The sequence below is a fragment of the Arvicola amphibius genome, chromosome 4 (genome assembly GCF_903992535.2).
Source record: "Arvicola amphibius chromosome 4, mArvAmp1.2, whole genome shotgun sequence".
NCBI lineage: Eukaryota > Metazoa > Chordata > Mammalia > Rodentia > Cricetidae > Arvicola > Arvicola amphibius.
The window spans coordinates 58,465,959-58,489,806 of NC_052050.1; the positions used below are offsets into that span (position 1 = coordinate 58,465,959).

The following is a 23,848-nucleotide window of genomic DNA, read 5'->3' on the forward strand; positions in this document are numbered from 1 at the left end:
CACACGTGCAGTGAGTGGTACACAGACATATACACAGACACAATAACTGTACAAATATCTTTTCAAGCCAGGCAGTGGTGGCACAAGCCTTTGATCCCAGTACTCAGAAGGCAGAGACAGGTGGGTCTCTGTGAGTTGGAGGCTAGCCTGGTCTACAAAGTGAGTTCCAGTACAGCCGGGGCTACACAGACAAAAACCCTGTCTTGAAAAACCACACACACATACACACACACACACACACATTTGTTTTTCCAAGGGGGGGGCAATATCTCAGGTTGACTATAAGAAGAGTATAGAGAATATGCACACACACAGAAGAATACAATCCCATAGGAGCTACTGATACAATCTAGAGGGGAAATGTTGACTTTCACGGTTCTAGTCTTCTCTATCAAACCATTTCCATATAGCTATCAGAATGAACTGTCTAAAACAGGAAGATTATTATTTTATTTTACTTTTTGAGAAAGGGTCTTTCTTATGTAACCCTGGCTGTCCTGGAAAGCTCTATGTAAACCAGGCTTGTCTTAAACTCAGAAATCCACCTGCTCTCCCTCCCATGTGCTGATATTAAAGATGTGCTGCTACCATACCCTTTTAAAAAAGATTTTAATTTTAATTTTATTTATTTATTTTGAGACAGGGTCTCTCTATGTAGCCTGGTTTGTCCTACAACTCATTTTGAATATCAGGCTGGCCTCAAACTCAACTGCCTGTGCTGGGATTAAGGTGTGTGTTCCCATGACCAGATTTAATGTTACTTTTAATTGTGTATGTGTGTGCCATGGGGTGGAATAGTACATCTGAGTTCAGGTGCATGTAGAGGCCAGGGGAGAGTGTTGAATCCTTAGGAGCTGGAGAAATAGGCTGCTGTAAGCCTCCTGAAGTTTGTGCTGGGAATCAAAGTTAGGTCCTCCACAAGAGTAGTAAGCCCTCTTAACTGCTGAGCCAGCTCTCCAGCACCCCCTCTTTTTAAAAATTTCTTAAATAGTGGCTTGGGGCCAGACAGATGGCTCAGTGGGTAAAGGCACTTGATGCCAAGTCTGTTGAACTGAGTTCAATTCCAGGGAGCCCTAAAGTAGAAGGAGAGAACTGAGGCCTGCAGGTTGTTTTCTGAGGACCATCTGTGGGCCATGCACGCAGGCTCCTCTCTCCACAGATAATACAATAGATTAAGAAAAGTTTGATGAAATGTTTCTGGAAATCAGTTTAAGCTATTTCATCAACTGACATACACACAAAGCGACTGGGCAGCCTGGCTGTAATGTTTTAGAGCAGAGCTGGGCCACAGGGCCTTGGCTCCTTCATGCCAAAGTCTCAGTCATTCAAGCTGGGCGGTGGTGGCGCACGCCTTTAATCCCAGCACTCGGGAGGCAGAGGCAGGCGGATCTCTGAGTTCGAGGCCAGCCTGGTCTACAAGAGCTAGTTCCAGGACAGGCTCTAGAAACTGCAGGGAAACCCTGTCTCGAAAAACCAAAAAAAAAAAAAAAAGTCTCAGTCATTCAGTGTCTATTTGTAAAATGGAAATAGTGTCGTCTTAAGGGATGGCTGAGGACAATTAATTGAGTCACCACCACCAAAACAAAACCCTTTTTTTTTCTTGCTTCTCCCTTTTCCTTGAACTGAGGATGTAGTTGGGATAAGCTATTTGCACAAGTGCAAGGCTTATGTAGTAGGGCCTAGAAGAATCAGCCCTGCTCCTTATATAGTCTTCTTTCTTCAAGCCCAGATCAAAAGAAAACCTACTTAGAGAATCAGTGCTCTTCTCTATTTCCTGCCCACTGTGCTTTCTCCATTTTAGTGATAGTTCTTACTATAGTAAGCACTACAACACTACTTTTTTGCTTACTCGCCCAGTATTTATTTTTTATTTTATGTGCATTTGGTATGAAGGTGTGAGAGTCCCTGGAACTGGAGTTAGATAGTTGTGAACTGCCACGTGGGTGTTGGGAATTGAACCTGGGTTCTCTGGGAGAACGGCCAGTGCTCTTAACTGCTGAGTCATCTCTCCAGCCCTAAGGCAGTGTAATGCAGATTTTTTGTTTTGTTTTGTTTTTTAGTTTTTTGTTCAAGACAGGGCTTTGGTTTCTCTGTGTATTTTTGGCTGTCCTGGAACTCATGCTGTAGACCAGGCTGGCCTCGAACTCACAGAGACCCACCTGCCTCTGCCTCCCAAGTACTGGGAGGCGTGCACTACCACACCCGACTTAATTTCTTGCTTTTTACAACAGTGACCAATTTAAAATAGAAAGTTGGATTCAAAGGAAATAAAGACAAAATAGAAGTACTGACAGTTAAGTGAATGCCTATATCCTTTATTAGTAAAAGATTTGGGAGGCTAGGGGTCTAGAATGTTTGAGACCTTGCGCTCAAACCTAAGAACTGAAAAAAAAAAAAAAAAGACGAATTGATTTCTGGTCCCAAACTTTTATGCCCTATTGGGAATAATCAAGAAAATATAAATATTAAGTATTAATAGTAGAGGATACAATGCAACCATACTGTCTTGCAAACAAATTCAGGCTTTGATGCAAATCTTGAAACAAATTTGCATACAATTCAATTCTAATAATTGTAGCATAAAACATTAAGTCAAAGGGGCAGGAGAGATGTCTCAGTGCTTCTATCATTACATGCTCTTCCAGAGGGCAAGAGTTCAGTTCCCAGCACTGTTACAGGAGTTCACAACTGGCTATAACTTCAGTTCCAGGGAACCTGACATTCTTTTGGTCTTTGTGGGCACCAGGTATACATGTGGTGCACATACATGTATATAGGCAAAACACCCATAAAATAAATCTTAAAAAAAAAAGAGTACTCCTTCCTTGGAGCCTCCCCACTCTCAGGATTCTTTCTCACTTTTCCTTAATAAATCTACATTAGCACTGTTTCAAAACCAACAACTTCCCCAAATTCAGCCAATTGCATAAATCAATCCTGATGAGAGTGATCTAGAATAAGGTCTAGCATAAATATATACTAAGTAAATAAAAAGGAATGTTTAAATGGCGATTTCTGTGAAAGATCTGTTATTTAAAAATGAAGAACTGGAATGACACACAACTACATGGGAAAAGGGGTCATGGGCAATTTTGAAAATCAACTTTATTGAGGTATAATTTGATATATCATAAAATTCACCCACTGTATGTATACAGTTTAAGTTGTGCAATCATCATCATACTTAAGTGTAATTTTTTCTTGTTTTGTACCATAACACAAGTCTTATTTTTGAGGCGTTCTCTTAATGAAAGCTGGGTGGAGATGAACTCTAAAATTAAGTAGTTTCTATCTCGTCAGCTGAGGTAACTTCCAATCTGACTATATATACATTTTCGTAGCGCACAATGGATTTCAAAGCAGCAGGAACGTCTTTTGCTGTTTTTAGGAAAGAAACTTGGTGGGCTGGGCAGACACCACACAGCTCAGATTGTTTGGTGCACGATTATATTTGATCCTTCTGTAAATAGATGGCTCCTCAGGATAAAAGGTCAGGCACATCCATCGGGTCACATCTGTAATCCCCGTACTGGGGCAGCTAGACTGGAGTGAGACTGTCTTAAAAAACAAAGCACTCAGTGTAGTCGCAGTTCCCAAAGGAACGTGCAGGTACTGAGTGGAACCAACGAAGAGCAACCGCTTTTCTGCTTCTCAGTTTGGCTGGGGAAGAGTGGGATTCGCTCGGGGTTCTACAACCTATCTGGGAAGCCGGCTGTTTCTGTTCCCAGCCAGCGACGAGAACAAGAAAAGGACCTTGGGTGTATTCACCTAGCTATACCTAAAGAAAACCTTTCGGGAAGTAGTAATTGAGATCGGTTAGTTCCCTAACCCGGCTCCTACCTGCGGAGAAGCAGAGCAAGAACACCCGCTGCCCGAGGCGGGCCAAGCCTAGCACCGTGGGAGCAAAGAACATGGCTTCATCGTCCGGGTGCGCGATCACCAGAAGGGCCCGGCTTCCGGCTCCCGGCAGGCCCGCCTGCTCCGGAGACCTCATTCGTTCCGCCGAGTCCCGGACCCGGAGGAAGCCCCATGTCAGGACAACCACCGCCACCGCACACAAGAGACCCACTACTTCCATGCCGGGTAAGTGTCACCGCGCCTGCGCAGAAGGGAAGGCTGGGTGTGGACTCGGGTTCCTGCGGGAAAACTGAACCCGCTGCAACTGCGTTCCGGGCTTAAGTGCTCCGTGGCTGGACACCGGCGAGATTCGTGGGCTCACGTGGAAACGTCCCCATACTGCGCCCTGGCGTCTTTGACATTGCCGTGGCCAATCCCGGTACCTGCTCCAGTTACAGGACTAAACCGGAAGAACTCCGCGGTCTGGTATCGGTTCCTACCGTTCAGAGTGCTTGAAAGGAAGCATTTTAAAATCATTTTGAGATAGCGTCTCGTACTGTGTACCCCCCGGGGGGGGCCCTGAATTCACTATGAAGACCAGTCTCGAATTTGCAATGATCCTCATTCCTCTGCCTCCCGAGCTGGGACTTCTGGCGTGTCACAGCATGCCGGCCGAAACCGGAGCCTCAGAAAGTAAACTTCACCGTTTGGTAGGAAGAGTTCCCTCGTTTCAACTCCCTTCCTAACCTACTTCTTACGACCCAAGACATCGTATACACAGCCCGCTACCCGGGTAAAAGTTTTCCGGAGCGGGTCACACTTTGTTCGAGGAAAAGTGACCCGCTAGGAGGAAACGTCATTTCACTAGAAGAGTAAGGGTCAGAGTGCGGGCAGGGGGCCCCTCAAGTCTCCCAAGGAGCCACGCCGCGGAGAAGGCCTAGCCCGCCATTCCGGTGAAGAGTTGGTGTGAAATTAACGTGCATCCCGGCCACGTGGGCTCGGGCTTCTCTCTCCGGCTGGGAGCGAACAACCGCTCCGGCGGCGCGCAGAGGTCCCAAGGTTAGCCTCGCGCCGGGCGGCCTGGTCCTTTCCCACGCCCGAGGTGGGGGAAGGCCCCGGGCGCGCGGGAGCGGCAGCTCGCGGTGGTGCTCCAGGCAGAGTGCGCGATGGCGGACGCAGCGGGTCGGGCCCGAGGCAGCGCTGCCGGAGCGGGTGTGAGTGTAAGGGACAACCTGAAAGGAACCAGCGCGGCACCCACGACCCAGGAAGCGTGGCCGAGGTAAGCCCGGCGCTCCGCCCGGGGAGGGAGTCGTCTCCCCAACCCTCCGGAAGGAGGAGGAGCCCGCGTCGGAGCCGCCTCAGCGCGGCCGCCCGGCCTGAGGGGGAGGGAGAGGGGTTGAGGCAAGATGGCGGCTAAGGTGGCGAAGCTGCGGCGGCGGCCGGAGTGAGCGCCCAGCTCGCCGTGCCGAGCGAGGGGCCGGGCGGAGGGCCGCGCGCCGGGGGCCGCGCCCCGCTCGTCCGGCCGTGGGGCGCGCGGGCTCCCACGCTCCGCCAGCTCCGGGTGAGTAGGCCCGGTGCCTGCAGCCCCGGCCTCGGGGCCCTGCTCGCCCGGGAGCTTCCGAGGGCTCCTAGGGCGCCAGTGCCGGAGGCGGCTTCTCGTCCGGGCCGGGGGCGTCGCGTACTGCGCTGGGTTGGGAGCCGCCCGAGCCGCCGGTCTCTTCCTCCCGGCCACCCAGGGGCGAGTCGGGCGCGGCGGGGAGTTCGGGCTAAGGCGAGTGGAGGCTCCTGGAGTTTGGAGGAAGAATGGCCTCAGGCGGGCAGACGTCGGCCTGAGGTATCTGTCCTGTGGGGAGGGGGCGTGTGGTGCCCGCGGAGCTGGCGGAGGGGGTGCGGGGATGGAGGGTCCCCGGGTGGGGCCGGCGCAGGTGACCCGCCGAGGCCCACTCTCAAGGAGAGTTGGTGGCTGCCTGGCGAGCGTGGAAGGGGTTAAGGAGGGTGACAGCGATGGACGAGTGTGTGAAGAGCAAAGTAGTTCACCTTTCTAACTGGCCCACTTGAGGTATAATGGCGAAGGGTTGGTAGCGGTGCGGATGCAAAGAGCTGCACCCTCTGCCTCCTGCCGTTTGTTATTGGTGTTTTCTTGTGCCAAGTGGGAGAGTGCACCCTTTTTTTTTTCTTTTTTGGAGACTACGACGACCGCGATTTGAGAAACTAATTGAGAAAGCAACCTTAACGGAAAGGACACTGTTCTTAGAATTAGTGCGGATCAGGAATGTATGGGAAGTGGATGGGAAGAAATGTCGGCTGTGAAGAGTATTGGCCAGGTCGTATGCCATGGTGCCTGTTCGATAGTTAACAGAGTAGCGCTGTGGGCAATTTTAATCTCTGGGCTTAGTATATTCACCTGCATCAGATTTGCGACCCTAATTATATCCTCTTATATTTGAAATTTACTTTCCTTGTGTGCACCCTGGTGAGAGCTTGATGGAAGGCTGAAAGGGGCTGTCTGCGAAGAGTCACAGGCCTGGGATTTAAAAATGCCTGCCCATTCGTTCATTTGTTCCAGGGTATCTTCATGAACAGTTTCTGCTGATTCTGAGTCACATGGAATAGCTGGTGGATAAACGGAGAGCTGATGTTTTAAGTTAATTAATTTAGTTTGTTTTGAGACCGATTAAGTCTCTAGGACTTGCTGGCCTGGAACTCCCCATGTAACTGGTGCAGGAATTTCATGCTTGCACCACCATACCTGGCATATTGTTTAGTTTTTAGTATTTTGGGGAAATGTTTTAATATATCCTCAAGTTTATTGGACGAGCTAGTTCACATTTAGCTATGGGTAAGAATTACAGAAGAAATAAAGCTAATTTACTAAAGAGAAATCTTATTTTCTTCTATTAAAATCCGGTGGCAAAAGGCAGGCGGATCTCTGAGTTCGAGGCCAGCCTGGTCTACAAGAGCTAGTTCCAGGACAGGCTCTAGAAACTACAGGGAAACCCTGTCTCGGAAAAAAAAAAAAAAAAAAAAATCCTGTGGCAGTTTAGTGTATTTTAATATTTATTGCCTCCAGTTGCTTTGTTTTAAGTGCACCTGTTAATGAAAAATCAAAGTGTGTTTGCATGTATATGTGTGTGTGTTTATACATATCTAGAAAGTGATTACCTGCCATACCAAAACACTTCTCTCTTAGAAAAGACTCGCCATATTTTGTAATACTTGTCCTGAGCTACTCTGATACTAAGAGTCACGATGGTCCTGCCATTAGCTGCTGTTGAGGCATGTTTCAACCTCTCCTGCTTCAGTTTCCTCATCTGTGTGATGAGAAAACCTCTGACCACACAGCTTTCATTGTTGTGAGGCTGGACTGAGTTAGTAGTTAGGAAATTGAACAGGAGCTGCAGCCCAGTTGGTAGAGAGCTCAGCTAGCATGCCTGTAGCCCCAGGTTTGATTTCCCCAGCACCACATAAAAGCAGACACTTGCCCACTTAGGAGCCGGAGGCAGGAAGATTACAAGTTCAAGGTTGTCCACAGCTATATATTGAAGCCAATTTGGGATTTTTATGACCCTGTTTAAAAAAAAAGTTATAAAATTATTTTAAACAGACGAAAAGGATTGTGTTTCTGTGAGATAGAAATGGTTTATCTGCAAATCTCTCATGGTGCAGTTAGAAAAAATATTCACATTACAACATCAGAATATATTTGTTGCTAATATATTTATGTAGCTATGATTCTCTCTTATGAATTTAAAAAAAGAATATATTGCCTGGCATGGTGATCTTAATGATAATTACAGATCTCTCTGAGTTTGAGGCCAGATCCGTCTACATAGGGAATTCCAGGCCAGAAAAGGTCTAAATAGAGAGGTGATGTCTCAAAAAAGGAAGAGGAGGAGTAGATAATACATGTTTTTTTTTTTTTTTTGTTGTTGTTGTTTTTCAAGACAGGGTTTCTCTGTGTAGCTTTGGAGCCTGTCCTGGAACTCGTTTGTACACCAGGCTGGCCTTGAACTCACAGATCTTCCTGCCTCTGCCTCCTGAGTGCTGGGATTAAAGGCGTGTGACAGCATTGCCTGGTCCAGGTGGTACTGGAAAAAAAAAAGTAACCTTGATACTGGAGAGATCAGACTGATGGTTAAGAGTGCTTTTTGTGTTTGTAGGAGCCCACGTTTGGTTCCCAGCACCCATACGCCAGCACGCAGCTATCTGTAACTCCGGTTCTAAATGGATCTAATGCCCTCTTGGCCTCCAAGGGCACCAGGTACACATGTGGTGTGCATATATACATGTAGACAAACACTCATGTGCATAAAAATGAATAAATACATAGCGAACTGGAAATGCTGGATTTTCCTCAAGATAAATAAAAAAATGAAATGTTGGAAGTTAACTTGTTTCTTTGAATTTAATTGAATGGGAATTTGTTCCAGGGCCAGGCAAGTTTAGATCATTCTCTCTTTTTAAAGCACTTAAGACTTACTTACGGATTTATTTACTTGTTTATGGAGAAACAGTGAATTCTTTGCTGGTGTCACTTGTTTTGTCCTTTGAAAGCCCAGGGGTTGATGATGTGGATATCAGGCTATTGTTGTTTATGTGCCCCCTTGTGTTTGTGTTTCATTACTCAGTTTTAATCTGTCTTAGTTGTAATTTCATATTTTTTATTGGAACCTGGAAATGACGCTGTTCTTATGTAGTTAGTTACCTCCGTCTGCTGTTTTTACTTATTAAAAAGTACCTTTATTTATTGTGAGAATGTGAATGTCTGTATGCCCATGGGCATGTGTGGGGTGGTCAGGACAGCTTTTAGAATTTTGTTCTACTGTATGGTTGGCAGCCCTGATTGTAAGTGCCTTTACCTGTTAAGCCATCTCACCAGCTCTGTTACCTATTTGCTTTGAGATGGTATCTGTTGCCTAGCCTGGCCTCCTAGAAGTGAACTCACATGATTCCTATTCTTCCTAAGTCGCTGGAGCTACAAGTGGGCACCGTAGTGTCAGGCTCACCTGTTCTTTAGGTTCACTTGTTTTTTTTTTTTTTTTTTTTTTTTTTTTGTTTTTCGAGACAGGGTTTCTCTACAGCTCACTTGTTATTTTATTAGAGTATGATGTAAAAGTAGTAAAGGTCGATCAGAATTTATTAAGATCAGAGACTTGTATTTCAGTCATTCACTTGTTTAGTGTGAAGCACTTTTATGTTGGATTCTATAAAGGCATAAATAATAGCTTTTAAATACTTTTTTTTAGTTTAAATGAATTATAGGCACAGGTAACTAAGTTGCCGAGGATGCAAAAGTAATTTTGATGTTAAGGGGATGGCTCTTTCTCTCTCAGGCCTCCTTAGGAATGTTAAAAAACTGCTGCGGTGTAGCAGTGATTATGTGGATCATTTGTTTCTTATTTTGGTATTTTTGTGGTCTTGTTTTTTCTTGAACATTTATTCTATTCTTTAGCCATTTATGCTAACCCAGGAACTCCTGTGGTCAAAACGTTACTTGGATAGTCTTTAGATACAACCTGTCCCCTCCACCCACTTGGATCTGAAAGTCAGAGACATAACAAAAACACTGTCTGTGCCGTTCTTCAGTTTAATTCTGTACTGCTGTTAACTTTCATTTAGTTGTACTTTCAAAACAAATTAGATTGGTTAAAATAAGTTGCAGACCAGGCTGTGGTGGCGCATGCCTTTAATCGCAGTACTTGGGAGGGAAGAGGCAGGCGAATCCCTGTGAGTTCAAGGTCAGCCTGGTCTACAGGAGCTAGTTCCAGGACAGCTAGGACTGTTATACAGGGAAACCCTGTCTCAAAAATAAAATAAAATAAAATAAAATAGCCGGGCGGTGGTGGCGCACGCCTTTAATCCCAGCACTCGGGAGGCAGAGGCAGGCGGATCTCTGAGTTCGAGGCCAGCCTGGTCTACAAGAGCTAGTTCCAGGACAGGCTCTAGAAACTACAGGGAAACCCTGTCTCGAAAAAGCAAAAAAAAAAAAAAAAAAAAAAAATAAAATAAAAAAATAAAATAAATTGCTTACAATTTGTAGAATTCTACAACAAACATCCTTACATAGATCCAGCCTTGTTTTATATTTGAATATTTTGAGACCTTGAATAACTGAGAATGAAGTGATCTGCCAAAATTGTTGCTATTGGGCAGAAACAGTAGCTGTATTTCTGACGTCTAGTGTGATGCTTATTATATATATCATATTATCCGTGGAGCATTTCAGTTTGATGATGGACTCTTAAAACAAAGTTTGGATTGGTTGGAAAATGAGAGATCACTTCAGATGTTCAGTGTAATTACTGATTTTAAAATACTTCATAGCATCAAATTTCTGCAATAAATATATAGTTTAAAGAAAATGGTACTGATATGGTTGTCACTGGGAATTACTTAGTTAAGTTTTTCTCTGTTCTGATGAATATTTTATTTTATTTTGAGACAGAATTTTACTGTGTAGCCCTGGCTCTCCTGTAACGCTCTCTGTAGAATAGACTCGCCTTGAACTCAGAGGTCCTCTTGCCTCTGCCTCCCGAGTGCTGGGATTAAAGGCTTGAGCCATCACTGCCTATTGAAATTTTTAATTTTACAATTTTAATTTAATTTTAGTGTGTGGTGTTTTGCTTGCATGTATGTTTGTGTACCACATGCATGTCTGGTGTTCCGTGGAATCCAGAAGAAGCCATTGGATCTGGAGTTACAGATGATTGTAAGCTGCCATATGGGTGGGAATTAAACCTGGGTTGTCTGGAAGAGCGGCTAGTGCTCTTAAATACAGAGCCATCTCTAACTCACATTAAACAATTATATGTTTTTTAAAAGCAGGATCTTGCTGGCAGGCTGGGTTCAATCTTGGAATCCTTTTGCTGGAATTGCAGTCACATGGCATCAGACCCAGTTGATTTTACAATGAGAAGCACATTTGTGATTACTTTTTAGTTGCCTGCTGTTTCTCATCCACCCCCTCCCTGTGCTGTGGGAAAGGACCTTTTTGACCCCGAGCATGTTGCACAAGTATCCTATCACTAAACTGTATCTCCAGCCCTGCAATATTTCTACAAATACTCTTGCCATAAAACTTATTTTAAAGGAAAAATTGTATTCTCTCTATCTCTCCCTCTCCCTCCCTCCTCCGTTTTCTTCTTTTGAGACAGGGTCTCTCTGTATAGTCCTGGCTATCATGGAGTTCACCATGTAGACCTGGTTGGTGGCCTCATAGAGATCCTCCTGCCTTTGCCTCCAGAGTGCTGAGATTAAAGGTATGCACCTCCTTGCTGTGCTGTATTAAACTCTTTTTTTTTTTTTTTTTTTTTTTTTTGGTTTTTCGAGACAGGGTTTCCCTGTAGTTTCTAGAGCCTGTCCTGGAGCTAGCTCTTGTAGACCAGGCTGGCCTCGAACTCAGAGATCCGCCTGCCTCTGCCTCCCGAGTGCTGGGATTAAAGGCGTGCGCCACCACCGCCCGGCTGTATTAAACTCTTTAAGTTCATAATCTTTACATAAATACCGAAGCATGGCATATTTGCTTATTTATAACATCTGAGCTATTAAGTCTACCTATTTTCACATTTCATTATGAATTTTTTTCAGATTGGGTGTGGTAGCTGACCCCTGTAATCCTCTGGAGGCAGAGGCAGGGGAATCACAGTAATCCAAGGGAGTCTGTTCCACATAGTGATGAGTTCTAGGCCAGGTAGGACTATGTAGCAAGATCCTGTCTCAATTTCCTTCCACACCCCACCCCCGAAAAGAAAGAAAAGGTGTATTTTTTACCCCTTAAACTGGTCTCTTTTGTAGATTGTTCTTATCCTACCTTTCTTCCTCAAACCTACTACATGAATTGTGTTTTTCAGGGATTTGGTGATGTAATACTTTAACCAGTAGGTCTCCCTCCTGTTTGTTTTTCTCTAATGGGTATGTTTTTGTTATGGAGATAATTTTTAATTTTTTGTTACTGGGATTGTTTGTTTTTGAGACAGAGTCCTGAGACTGGATTTGACTCATTCTGTAGCTCAGGCTCTTTCTGAGGATGTGGTGCTGGGATTGCAGGCAGGCGCTTCTATGCCTGGCGTGGAAGTTGCTGATGGAGTCATAATGTGAATACTGAAGTGCTTGTCTGTCTTGTCTCCTTTATTCTGTAAGACCTGTGTGGTCCTGTGTGCATGTGAGGTTTAAAAGAATTCTTCCTTGGGGCTGGAGAGATGGCTCAGCAGTTAAGAACATTGGCTGTTCTTTCAGAGGACCTGGTTTCAATTCCCAGCACCCACATGGCAGCTTAAACTACTGTCTGTAACTCTAGTTCTAGGGAATCCAACAACTTTCACACAGACACACATGCAGGCAAAACACCAACACACATACAAATAAATAATTTCAAAAGTTGTATTAAAAAATTCTTCTTTACCTGATTCCTGGAGTAGTTTGTTGCATATCTAAGAAATAAAAAGCCTGTGAGCTAGCTGTAGTGTGTTTGCTATAGAAGAGGTCTCATACAATACATGGCAATTGGTGTTGAATAGTTTTTTTTTTTTTTAAGATTTATTTATTGTATATACAGTATTCTGCCTACATGCATGCCTGCAGGCCAGAAGAGGGCACCAGATCTCATTACAGATGGTTGTAAGCCACCATGTGGTTGCTGGGAATTGAACTCAGAACCTTTAAGATGAGCAGGTGGTGCTCTTAACCACTGAGCCATCTCTCCAGCCCCTGAATAGTTTTTGAAAATTAAAAATAGAAGTGTATTCATGTCATTGAAATCATCAGTGAATTATCAAATCATTTCTTTTAGGAAAAAAAGTTCTGCCACTTTATTGGTGAAGGGGAAGCCCAGCCAATCACCTTGTTTGTAAGGCATGTCCCTCTTAGGCTAATATTTACTTATAAAATCTTGCGGGCCTGTGGCCCGCCTGCTCTTTGTTTTCCTGTGCTCCTCGCTGGAACCTTGGATTTGTAAGTTCCCTTTTCTTTCCTATATTAAAGCTGAATATTATATATATTAAAGCTAGTCTGGTTAATCATAACTGCTGATCAACCACGCCCCTTCATATTGGGATTTTTGTGAGGATGGGAAAATAAGCATGGAGATTGGGTTGTCTGTGATAGCATTTTAGTTCTGAGTGGTGTCAGATGCAAGAATGCTGTAACAGGTATGCTGGGAAGGAAGTCTGGGAGTAATTTTGGTGCTAGGAAAAGAATATATGATTTGGAATATAGAAATTTGGAGCGCTTAGTTTATAGGGCTGTAATGTAATATGGAAATAAATCCAAGTATGTTAGTCTGAAACAGGGAAAAGTCAAGGCTGCCAAACTATTTTGAGATCTTCGATGTGTGTACTTGAAATGTAGACTGTTGGCCTCTGTGTGTGTGTCTGTGGTGCAGTACGGCAGTAGGAGTAAAACCTCGGACCTTGCTCACAGTAGGCAAGTACTGTACCACTGACTGCCTGATAAATTTAGCTCTAGGATATATTCTAGAATTCTTTTTTTTCCCTGAGACAAAGCTTTGCTATGTTGCTCAGGCTGACCTTGCATTTCTGAGTTAAAATGATCCTGTCAGCCTCCTGACTAGCTGGGACTTGGGGCACACACCATAATGCCAGGTTAGGCTTTGAAATTGCTATGAGGACATCAGCATGACTGTGGATTACCCTTTTCCTCATGCGTTTGTTTAACTGCCAGACTGTTTTGACATTTTTGCTTTTATACACAGGTAGAGTCACAACAATCTGTTTTTAGGCAGTTTATCCATCTTGGCAATAACATAGGTAATATAATTTTGAACATGTTTGAAGTAATAATAATATCTTTGAACTCCTATTCAAAGATATTTACTTTTGTTTTATTTTAATTTTTATTTTTCATGTGTATGTGTATGGACGAGTGAGTGAACATGCCACGGTGCATATGTGGAGGTCAGAGCACGATTTTTGGAGTCAGTTCTTGGCTTCCACTGTGTTTGTGTTTAGACTGAACTCAGGTCTGCAGACTTGTAGTAGCAAGCACCTTTTTTACTGAACTGTCACACAGCCCTGTATTTTGTTTGTGTCCATACTCATTCCATTCTGTAGCACAAGCTGGCCCGGAACTATGTAGACCTCTTACTTGGTATTGATTCTGGAATTACAGGAGTAAGCTACCATACTCATCTATATTGCTTTTGACATGTTTGGAATGAAACTTGTGGGATGTCCAGTATAGAGGATTGTCATGTGATTCATGCCAACCTAAACTGGGATACCCTGCCTCAAAAAAAAGTGGGGGTGGGTGGGGCTGGAGAGATGACTCAATGGATAGGGAGCACTACCTCTTCTTCCAGAGGACCCTAGTGTAATTCCTAGCACCCACATGGCAGCTCACAACTCCGTAACTCCAGTTCCAGAGGATCCCATTCCCTTTTGTGGATTTCATGGGCACCAGACATGCATGTTCTGTACCCATACACATAATAAATTAAAATTTTTTTATATTTAAAATATTTTTAAAAGAAATATTTAGAACATTTACAAAACTTGTGCTTTCTAACAGTAAAATAAACATGGTTATGTCAAATGTAGTATACACACGCCTGAGGGAGAAGAGAGAATTGAAAATGGATAGAGTTCTACTTCTACAATAAGAAAACTACCAAGAAGTGTATGGTGACTCATGCCCACAGCCCAGCTCTAGGGAAGCAGAAGAAGATTAGGAATTAAAGAGCAACTTTGGCTTCAAGTAACCCTGAGGCCATAATGGACTGTGTGAGACTCTATGTCAAAAACAACCCCCACCCCCTCGAAAACCTTTAGAAGGAAGGAGTGTTGAGTGAGGGGAAGGTTGTTATTGCATACCTTTTAGTATCTTTAAAAGACAAAGTCTCACATTTTAATTGGATTTTTTTTTATAGTTTCCTTTTTTATTTTTTTGCTTTTTTGAGATAGGGATAGGAGTAGCTCTGGCTGTCCTGGAACTCACTTTGTAGACCAGGCTGGCCTCAGACTCATAGAGATCCATTTGCCTCTGCCCCTGAGTGCTAAGCATTAAAGGTGTGCAACACCACAGCTTGATTTCCTTTCCTTTTCCTTTTTTTAAACTTGTAAACCTTTGATTTTTTTTTTGGCATAGGAAGTGAAATAGAAATATATTTGAGGGAATATATGTAATTGTGTGTAATTTTTCCCTAAACAGTCAATTGTTAATCCCGAAATTCTCCAGGAAAAACAGCTATATACCATTTTGGCCAAACTTAAGCAAGCTTTTATTAAACTTAAAATACTGACCAAGATGGAATTTGATCAAGACCACCATCTGGAAACTTTATAGCTGTATGGCTATGACACACATGTTGGCCTGGTTTTTATGTACAAAACCCATAGCCACTGTAGTTTCCCATGAGGCTTTGTTGTTATTTTCCAAGAACTACAACTCCCACAATCCCAGGAAGTGGCCTGGTCTTTGGGCAGGTGGAGCTTCTGGGTTAACTTAGGGTTTAATACAGTTTATTGAATGATCTGTTTGTTTTTGCTCAGTACTGGTTAGAATTGTAAGTATTATAATTTACTAAATTTATTTTATTTACTTAATATGTTTGAGACTTTGATTTGTCCAATTGTTTTTTCAATCTGTTACAGTTTCCTTTGCTTTATGATTTTTAGCACTGGTAGGGTTAGTCACTAGTTCCTTATTGTGTTGACTTCAGACTTTGATGTTCTGGTCTGTGAATTCTTTAGATGAACATTACATTTTGTTGAGTTCAAAAAGAAATCTTGGAGTTGGAAAAGAGTTTTGTGGGTAAGAGTGCCTGCTACCCAAGTCTCTGGCTCCTTGTTCAAATCCAGAGTACTCATGTAGAAGTTAGGTAACCCCAGCAATGGGGGTGTGAAGACGGTGTTCCTGGGGCCTTTTTAGTCAGCCACTCTAGCCAAAAAGGCTATCTCTAGGTTCTGTGAGAGACCTTGTCTCAAAAGATAAGGTGGAGAGTGAATGAGAAAGAGACCTGATATTAATTTCTGGCCTCCCCACACTCAAGGCACACGTACATGCACACACACACACACACACACACACACACACACACACACACACGCACGTTGGTAAACACCTTGCTGAAATTTTTGTTATAAATACTGAATATTGAGTGGGAATTCTGAAATCATAGATTAATTTTGGGAAAATTGACATCTTCATGTTCTGTCTTTGTGTTCAAATAATTTTTAAGTTCCACAGTAGATTTTTCAGACTTTGCTTCAAATACGTCTTATTTTTTTTTTTTTTAATATTTATTTCTTTATTATGTATACAACATTCTGCCTCCGTGTATGCCCGCACGCCAGAAGAGGGCACCAGACCTCTTTACAGATGGTTGTGAGCCACCATGTGGTTGCTGGGAATTGAACTCAGGACCTTTGGAAGAGCAGGCAGTGCTCTTAACCTCTGAGCCATCTCTCCAGCCCTCAAATACGTCTTATACTTAAATATTTATTTCTTTTTAAAAGTTTTTTTTTTTTTTTGTTGTTTTTTCGAGACAGGGTTTCCCTGTAGTTTCTAGAGCCTGTCCTGGAACTAGCTCTTGTAGACCAGGCTGGCCTTGAACTCAGAGATCCACCTGCCTCTGCCTCCTGAGTGCTGGGATTAAAGGTGTGCGCCACCACCGCCCGGCTAAAGTTTTTTTTTATTATTATTATTTTTACGAATACGGTGTTCTGGCTGCATGTATGCCTGCATGTCAGAAGAGATCTCATTATAGATGGTTGTTGAGTCACCATGTGATTCCTTGGATTTGAACTCAGGACGTTTGGAAGAGTAGCCAGTGCTCTTAAACTCTGAGCCATCTCTCTAGCTCCCCATATTTATTTCTTATTCCAAAGTGCTAGAGAATTAGGGGAATTTTAATTATAGTGGAGAATAAGAATTTACTTAAACTCATCCATTTCAGATAATGATAAAGGCACACAGAAAAGGCTAGGCTCTCTGAGTGAGAGTAATTGGTAAGAGCTGACCTTGTAGGGTGATGGAAAAGCTTCTGTAGGAGGTGACTAAGGATAATTTGAACCAAAGGGTGAGTCAGTAACAGGAATGGGCTAGGACAAGCATTCCTGAGAAGTGTAAAGAAGGACCAAGGCCTGAGGCTAGGTAGGACTGAGCATCTCAGTGAGAAGTGGAGAGCAAGCTGGAGTTGTTTGGATTGAGTAATTGCCTAATCAAGTAGTACTTGCAGGCCACATCACAAAGTAGTTTGTAGAAAGCATTGAGGAAACTTAAGTAGAAGAATGATATATGTTCTGACTCAACTTTTTTGAATAAACTGATTTTTGTTGGAGAAAGGATTGAAATGCTAAATCCAGTTAAGATTTTTTTTTTTTTTTTTTTTTTTTTTTTTTTTTTTTTACAGCAAGAGATTAGAAGGGTGGAAGTTGTGGTGGAGAGGCCTGGGAGACCTTTTAGTATATGTGGAAAGATGAAGATTGGCTCTAGCTGATGGAGTGTTACTGAGAACTGGGTCCTTTTATTTGTTGTTGTGGCCGTGGGAACAAAACATAGCAGTCTATGCCCTTACAGATGTCTGATGATTTGATTTTTGTTTTCTTCTTGTAGAACTAAGTAAATACCATTTAAAGTAAAATATCTTTCTCCATTTTATTATTTTATATACTGTTGTTTACATAGTCTTAGCTTGCTTAGTAACTTATGATTGCCTTTATTAGTGGAGTAAAAGAAAGGGGAGGTGAAAAACTACTTTTTAAGGCTCTGACTTGGAAATAACTTAGCCTCTCTACAACTTTAGATGTAACAGTATAATCAGAATTTGAAGGTGAGTTCATGCACCCAGAGTCTTAGTACACTGTGGTATATAATGTTTAAAAGAAGAGGTGACTCATTCTTTCCCTTAGATATTGTTTGTTAATTCACCCCAGCACTGAAAGTTAAATCCTGTTGTTGCTTTTTAAAAGTATATGCATATTTACTATAAATATTTAAAAAAATATTGTGTGCATTGGTGTTTTGCCTGTAGCTAAGACTGTATGAGGGTGTTGGATTACCTTGGAAACTAAACACAGTAGTGAATTGCCATGTGGATGCTGGGAACTGAACCCTGGTTCTTTGGAAGAACAGCCAGTGCTTGTAACTGCTGAGCCATCTCTCCAGTTCCTAAATCCTGATCTTAATACAGAATCCTTTTTTTGTGCTTATCAAGGAGAGAATTAGCAAATAGTGATCTGTTTAGTTTTGACATTTCTTCTTTTCTCTATTGAGTTTATCTTTAAAAGTCAGTCAGTCTGTCTGTCTGTCTGTCTGTCACATATCTATCTATCTAGTTTGTTTGTTTTTGACAAGGCCTCATTTTGCAGTCTTGCCTGGGCTGGAATTCTCTGAATAGACCAGGTTGGCATTGAACTCACAGAGGTCTTCTACATCCTGTACAGGCACTAAAGGTATGTGCTACCTTAACCTGGCTCTTTTGTTCTTATAGTTAATTGTTTTTTGTTTGTTTGCTTGTTTTTTTTTAATTTCAGAGGAGTAGCTCAATGTAATATATCCACACCACACAGTAGTCAGTTTCACAGTTACTATTTAGCGCTGCTGTCTTGGGAATATTGCTTTTCACTTTATGAATAAAGGGAGCTCTGTTTCTCTTTTACTCATGAATTCTTTTTTGAATGCTTACTGTAAGTCCACCAATTGATTTTATACTTATTGAAGTTTTTCTTTTAGTATTATACTTTCTGGAGGCTAGGATAATTTAACTTGGTTTTCTTTTTAGCTTCCATTCATCTATCTGTCTTTTATTTATTTTATTTTGTGTGTATGTGTGTGCCTGCCCACAGAGGTCAGAAGAGACATTAAATTCCCTGGAACTGGAGTTACAAATGTTTGTGATCCGCCATTTGGGTGTGGGAACAGAGCTCTGGTCCTCTGCAAGAGCAATAAATGCTCTAATTGATGAGCCATTTCTCTATCCTTCAGTGTTTCGTTTTTGAAAAATATTTATTTACTTATATGTTTGTATATGTATGTAAGTGCCTGTGCATGTCTCAGCACAGGCATCTGAGTTTATAGGACAACTTTCAGGAGAGTGTTCTCTCCTTCCACCATGTGTGTCCCAGGATATAACTTAAGACACTAGGCTTAGTAGCAAGTACTGCCAAGCCATCTAGCCTGCCACATTTATCTGTCTTCTAAGTAAGGGTATGCTGTAAAAGAGTATGTCATGTGTGACTTTTCTTTTCTTTTTTGTTTTATCAATAATGCTTTATAAGAGAAAATTCATTCTAGTATTGTTCAAATTACAGAATTTGCTTAGATGTTCTAGTTTTCTCTTCTGGAATCCAGATTTCCAGATGTTGGTGTTCTTTAAACCAGTTCCAGTCTGGAAAGTTTTAGTTTGTTAGTTTGAAACTTGTCCTTCTTAGTCTGCCTAACATTCTTTTGAGATTAGACTAGAATCTTGGGCCATTCTGTGTGAATCAGTAAAACTCCAATAGTTTGTGTAGCTTTTTTTTAAACCATTCCACAGAGGACATTCTTCTGTTCTATTCCATATGTATGTATGTATGTGTATATATATATATATATATATGCATATGTATTTTCTTTAAATCATATTTCATTAAATTATCAGTTAAAAATTGAACTATAAAGGCTGGCAAGATGACTCAGCAGTTAAGATCACTTGTTGCTCTTGCAGAAGACCTGAGCTTGATTCCCAGCACCTACATGGTGGATTATAACAATCTGTAACTCAGTTTCCAGGGGGTTTGATGTCTTTTTTAAGTCTCCAAAGGCACCAGACATGGAGACAGAACACTCATACACATAAAATAGAATAATCTAAAAAAATTAAAGATAGAGCTGCATACTTTATAGGATCTATTTTCCCCATTGTGAAATGTGGTCTTCATTTCCACTGTGACCCTTGGTAGATTCACTCTTATCTGAAGAGTCATCTGTAGACTTGCCACAGAGAAGTATATTTTTAGTTATTTTTCTGAGATAGCGTAGGCTACCTTGAAAACCCGTCCAAGTACATTTTGGTTATGCAAAGACCATAGGCTAAAAGCCAAAGAATTCCTGGTGAGAAGAGGATTAAGCTTTTCTTTTTGGCAGATTGTATTTGAAATTTTGTTGTTCCAGGTTTTGCGCGTGCGTGCGTGTATGTTATGAAAAGATTCAAACAGGTCTCTAAGTAGACCAATTTCATTTTGCCATTTTTTGTTGCTTTTTTAAAGATTGATTTGTTAAAAATACACACACACACACACACACACACACACACACACACACACGTTCTGACTGCATGTATCCCTGCACACCAGAAGAGGTAGCCAGGTCTCATCACAGATGGTTGTGAGCCACCATGTGGTTGGTGGGATTTGAATTTGGGACTTCTGGAACGGCAGTCAGATATGAAGTGCTCTTTTCATAACAGTGATATTGAGTCTAACATTATTTTCATCCTGAAGTATTATGTGTGTTGAAATTTCTATGAGGTAGTTGCTTATAAAATCTTGGTTTCTTTTTAACATTTCCTTTTATTTTTGGACATAGGGTCTCATGTAGCCCATGTTGTCCTGAGAGGTGCTGTGACAACCAAGGCTTACCCTGAACTTCAGGTCTTCCTGTCTCCACCTTCTGACTGGTGGGACTACAAGGGTACACTCTGGCACCCTGCTTGAGCAGGTTTCTTAAAGAGGTCACAGAACTTGTACATTTCCTGAGTCAAGCATACTGAGTTATTGGGTTTTGTCCCAAGAACTGAATTTACAGTTTATGGGATACCTCAGGAGGTAAAGGCATTTGCCACTAGGCCTGACAACCTGAGTTTAATCCCCACAGCACAAATGATGGAGAGAACCTACTCCCACAGATTTCCCTCTGCCAAGCACCCACCCACATACACACACATTCACAGTAAATAAATTTAAAAATAATTTTAAAAAGAACTGAATTTATAGTTTGGCATTGGCATTAAAAGTGCCATATTTCCTTTTAGCTTTAGCTTTAAATTGGATTGTTTTATTTCAGTTGATTTTGAACTGCAGGGTACTTACTTTGTAGAGGTATCTTGATGCCCTGGGACTGGAGTAGTAGTAGATGGAAAGATGGAACGTTAGAGTGCCTGAAAAGAGAGATTCCTGACTGGCACATTCTTACTGAGTCAGAGATTTTTGCCTTCTTATCTTTTGCTTCTAGATAAGATGTTTGAGAAAAGTTTACTAGTTGGAAACAGAAGGTCCATGAACTCACAGAGATCTGCTTGCCTCTGCCTCCTGAGTGCTGAGATTATAGGTGTGTGCCACCACTGCCCAGCTATTAGTTTGAGTGTCTATTGCTGTGAAGGTACATTATGTCCACGGCAACTCCTATAAAGGAAAACATGTCAGCTCACAACTGTCTGTCACTCCATTTCTAGTTATTCTGACACCCTCACACAAGACATACATGCAGATAAAATACCAATGCACATAAAATAAATGTAAGCAAATTCTTAAGAAAAAACAAACCCAAAGCCAGTGTGGCTAGGGGATCACAAAATATTAAATAGGAAGGGAATATATATATGTGTGTGTGTTTGCATGTATGTATTCATATATATAAAGGGAATATTTTTACTATAACACACATATGTTTGTTATGTACACATACAATATATACAGACATTTGTGCATATTTTTAATCAGCATAGATAATTCTTGTTCCCAAACCAGTATATGTATGCATATATATGTATGTATGAAAATCTTTTTTATGAAAATTTTTACATATTTTTATGTTCAAGTGGAATTTCTGTATACATTCTATTTTTCACAAAATATATAAAATGGCTTTCAATCATGTTTTTAAAGTATTCCTATCTTAATTATACTCATTCTTTCTTTATTTGCTCTCTAGAAGCAAAACCTGTAATTATGCTTTAGGATAGGAATATCCAGCAGTAGAAAGGTAAAGATATCTCGTCTCCCTTTAGTTAGTCTATGAATTCAGTATTTATATGTTTTCTTCTAGATGGATTTTCTTTCTTTCTTTCTTTCTTTCTTTCTTTCTTTCTTTTTTTTTTTTTTTTTTTTAGGCAGAGGGTTGTTAATTATCACTTAGGCTGGTTTTGAACTTGTTTTGTATCCCAGACAGGCCTCTCCTGCCTCTCAAGTTCCAGAGTAGCTGGGATTATAAATCTGTGCTATAAGGCCTGGCTTCACCCAGAATTTTTTGTTGTTGTTGTTTTGAGATATAGTGTCTTTGTGTAGACCTAACTGTTCTGGATCTCACTTTGTAGACTCCAGAACAGAAAAGAAGACTCCAACACTTTAGTGATAAAGGAACTGTGTTATATACAAAAGGCAAAGGCTTTGAAAGAAAAGCAACTACAAAGCACAACAAAGGGAAGCTTGTCTCACAAGACATAAAAATGTCACCATGCCATCTGTTTTAAAAATGTATACTTAGCTGTAAAGCACAATGCTGGCTCGTTTGACCCCCAAAACTCATGTAAAGGTAGAAGAGGACTGACTGCACAGAATTGTTCACTGACCACCACCACCACTGCACTGTGTTATATATGTGCGTGCACACACACATAATAAATGAAAAAAGAAAAATCTTTTCTTTCAAGAAAGGATTTCTCAGCCAGGCGGTGGTGGCACGCCTTAATCCCTGCACTTGGGAGGCAGAGGCAGGCGGATCTCTGTGAGTTTAAGACCAGCCTGCTCTACAAGAGCTAGTTCCAGGACAGGCTCCAAAGCTACAGAGAAACCCTGTCTCAAAAACAAAAACAAAACAAAAACAAACAAAAAAACGAAAGAAAGGAAGGAAGGAAGGAAGGAAAGAAGGATTTCTCTGTGTAACAGCTCTGGTTATCCTGGAACTTGCTCTATAGATCAAGCTGGCCTCTAACTCAGAACTCAGAGATCCTTCTTCCTTTGCTTGTTGGGACTAAAGGTGTGTGCCACTACACCTGGCTACTTGCTGCTCTTGTAGAGGACCCAGGTTTAGTTCATGCGGTGGCTTATGACCCCAGTTCTAGGGGATTCAACACCACACTCAGACTTCCTCCTGCATGTGCTGCACATACATACATTCAGCCTAAACACCCATACATATAAAGGAAATTTAAAAATGTGCAGAGAGCAGTATAAGCAGTTGTTGTCTGCATATTGTTGGTGTTTAAAAAGCAATATTTTATTTCTTTTTGCTTCTGCTTTAAAAAACTTTTTAAAAACATTTGTGTGTGTGCGTGTGCATGAATATGTTCTGTAGTACATCTGTGAAAGTAAGACAGAGTCTCTTCCTTTCTACCGTGTGTCTTCCTGGTGATGGAACTCAGGTCACCATGCTGTGCCACAGCTGCTGCTATCTGCTGAACTATCTTACCAGTTCTTTAGTTTTTGAAGACACTGTTATAGATGGTGTGTCTTCCTTCCTGAGATGTAATTATTATCCCCGAGTTGGTGCTTTTTAAATTTAATATGCATTATAAGCCATAAATATTTTGCTTTTAGTATATGCTAATATTCGATGAAATGTCAGCAGATTTGTCTGTTCTGAAATATGAACCTGTAGCTTGCTGTAACTCCTGTACAGTTCCTTATTATACGAACACACTGCAGGATATTATCTGGAATTGAGAATTTCTTACTGTGGTGCTGCAGTAAATGCTATTTGATGTAAGTGCATTTTTTAAAGAATATTTACTTAATTGCTAAAGAGTAACAAGGATGGCATTTTATTCACCAAGTGTTTTATTGGGACAATTCACTGTCAATGAGAGAAGAAACACAGTTGTGCTTTTTTTGGGAAAAAAAAAAACCTGTGTTTAAGAAGATGAATGTTAGCTGGGCCTGGTGGCGCATGCCTTTAATTCCAATACTTAGGGATCCAGAGGCAGGTGGATCTCTCCGAGTCTGAGGCTAGATTGGCCTACAGAGCAAGTTCCAGGATAGAAACCCTGTTTTGGAGGAAGGATGGGGATAAATATTAAAGAAAAAGCCTAAAACTTGAAGTCTAATCTTTTTAGAATTTAGGAATGGAGAACATCTTTAAA

General features: G+C 41.6%; 2 protein-coding genes across 19 annotated transcripts in view; one reads left to right on the forward strand and one right to left on the reverse strand.

Moving 5' to 3' along the window:
* Pigl (phosphatidylinositol glycan anchor biosynthesis class L) overlaps positions 1-5,065 on the reverse strand; it is a 64,392-nt gene extending 59,327 nt beyond the window's left edge. The window contains exon 1 of the mRNA XM_038324758.2: positions 3,841-5,065. Coding sequence (XP_038180686.1) covers positions 3,841-4,078 — 238 coding nt within the window. The 5' untranslated portion in view covers positions 4,079-5,065. The remainder of the gene's footprint in view (positions 1-3,840) is intronic.
* The window catches only part of Ncor1 (nuclear receptor corepressor 1), a 162,619-nt gene continuing 142,949 nt past the window's right edge, over positions 4,179-23,848 (forward strand). For 8 of the 18 annotated variants that reach the window (XM_038324748.1, XM_038324752.1, XM_038324740.1 and 5 more), the window contains exon 1: positions 5,275-5,398. The gene's annotated coding sequence lies outside the window, so the exon portion shown is untranslated. Of the gene's footprint in view, positions 5,117-5,263; positions 5,399-5,496; positions 5,672-18,227; positions 18,246-23,848 lie in introns of those variants that run through there. The other 10 variants (XM_038324736.1, XM_038324741.1, XM_038324746.1 and 7 more) reach the window with 5 other exon arrangements.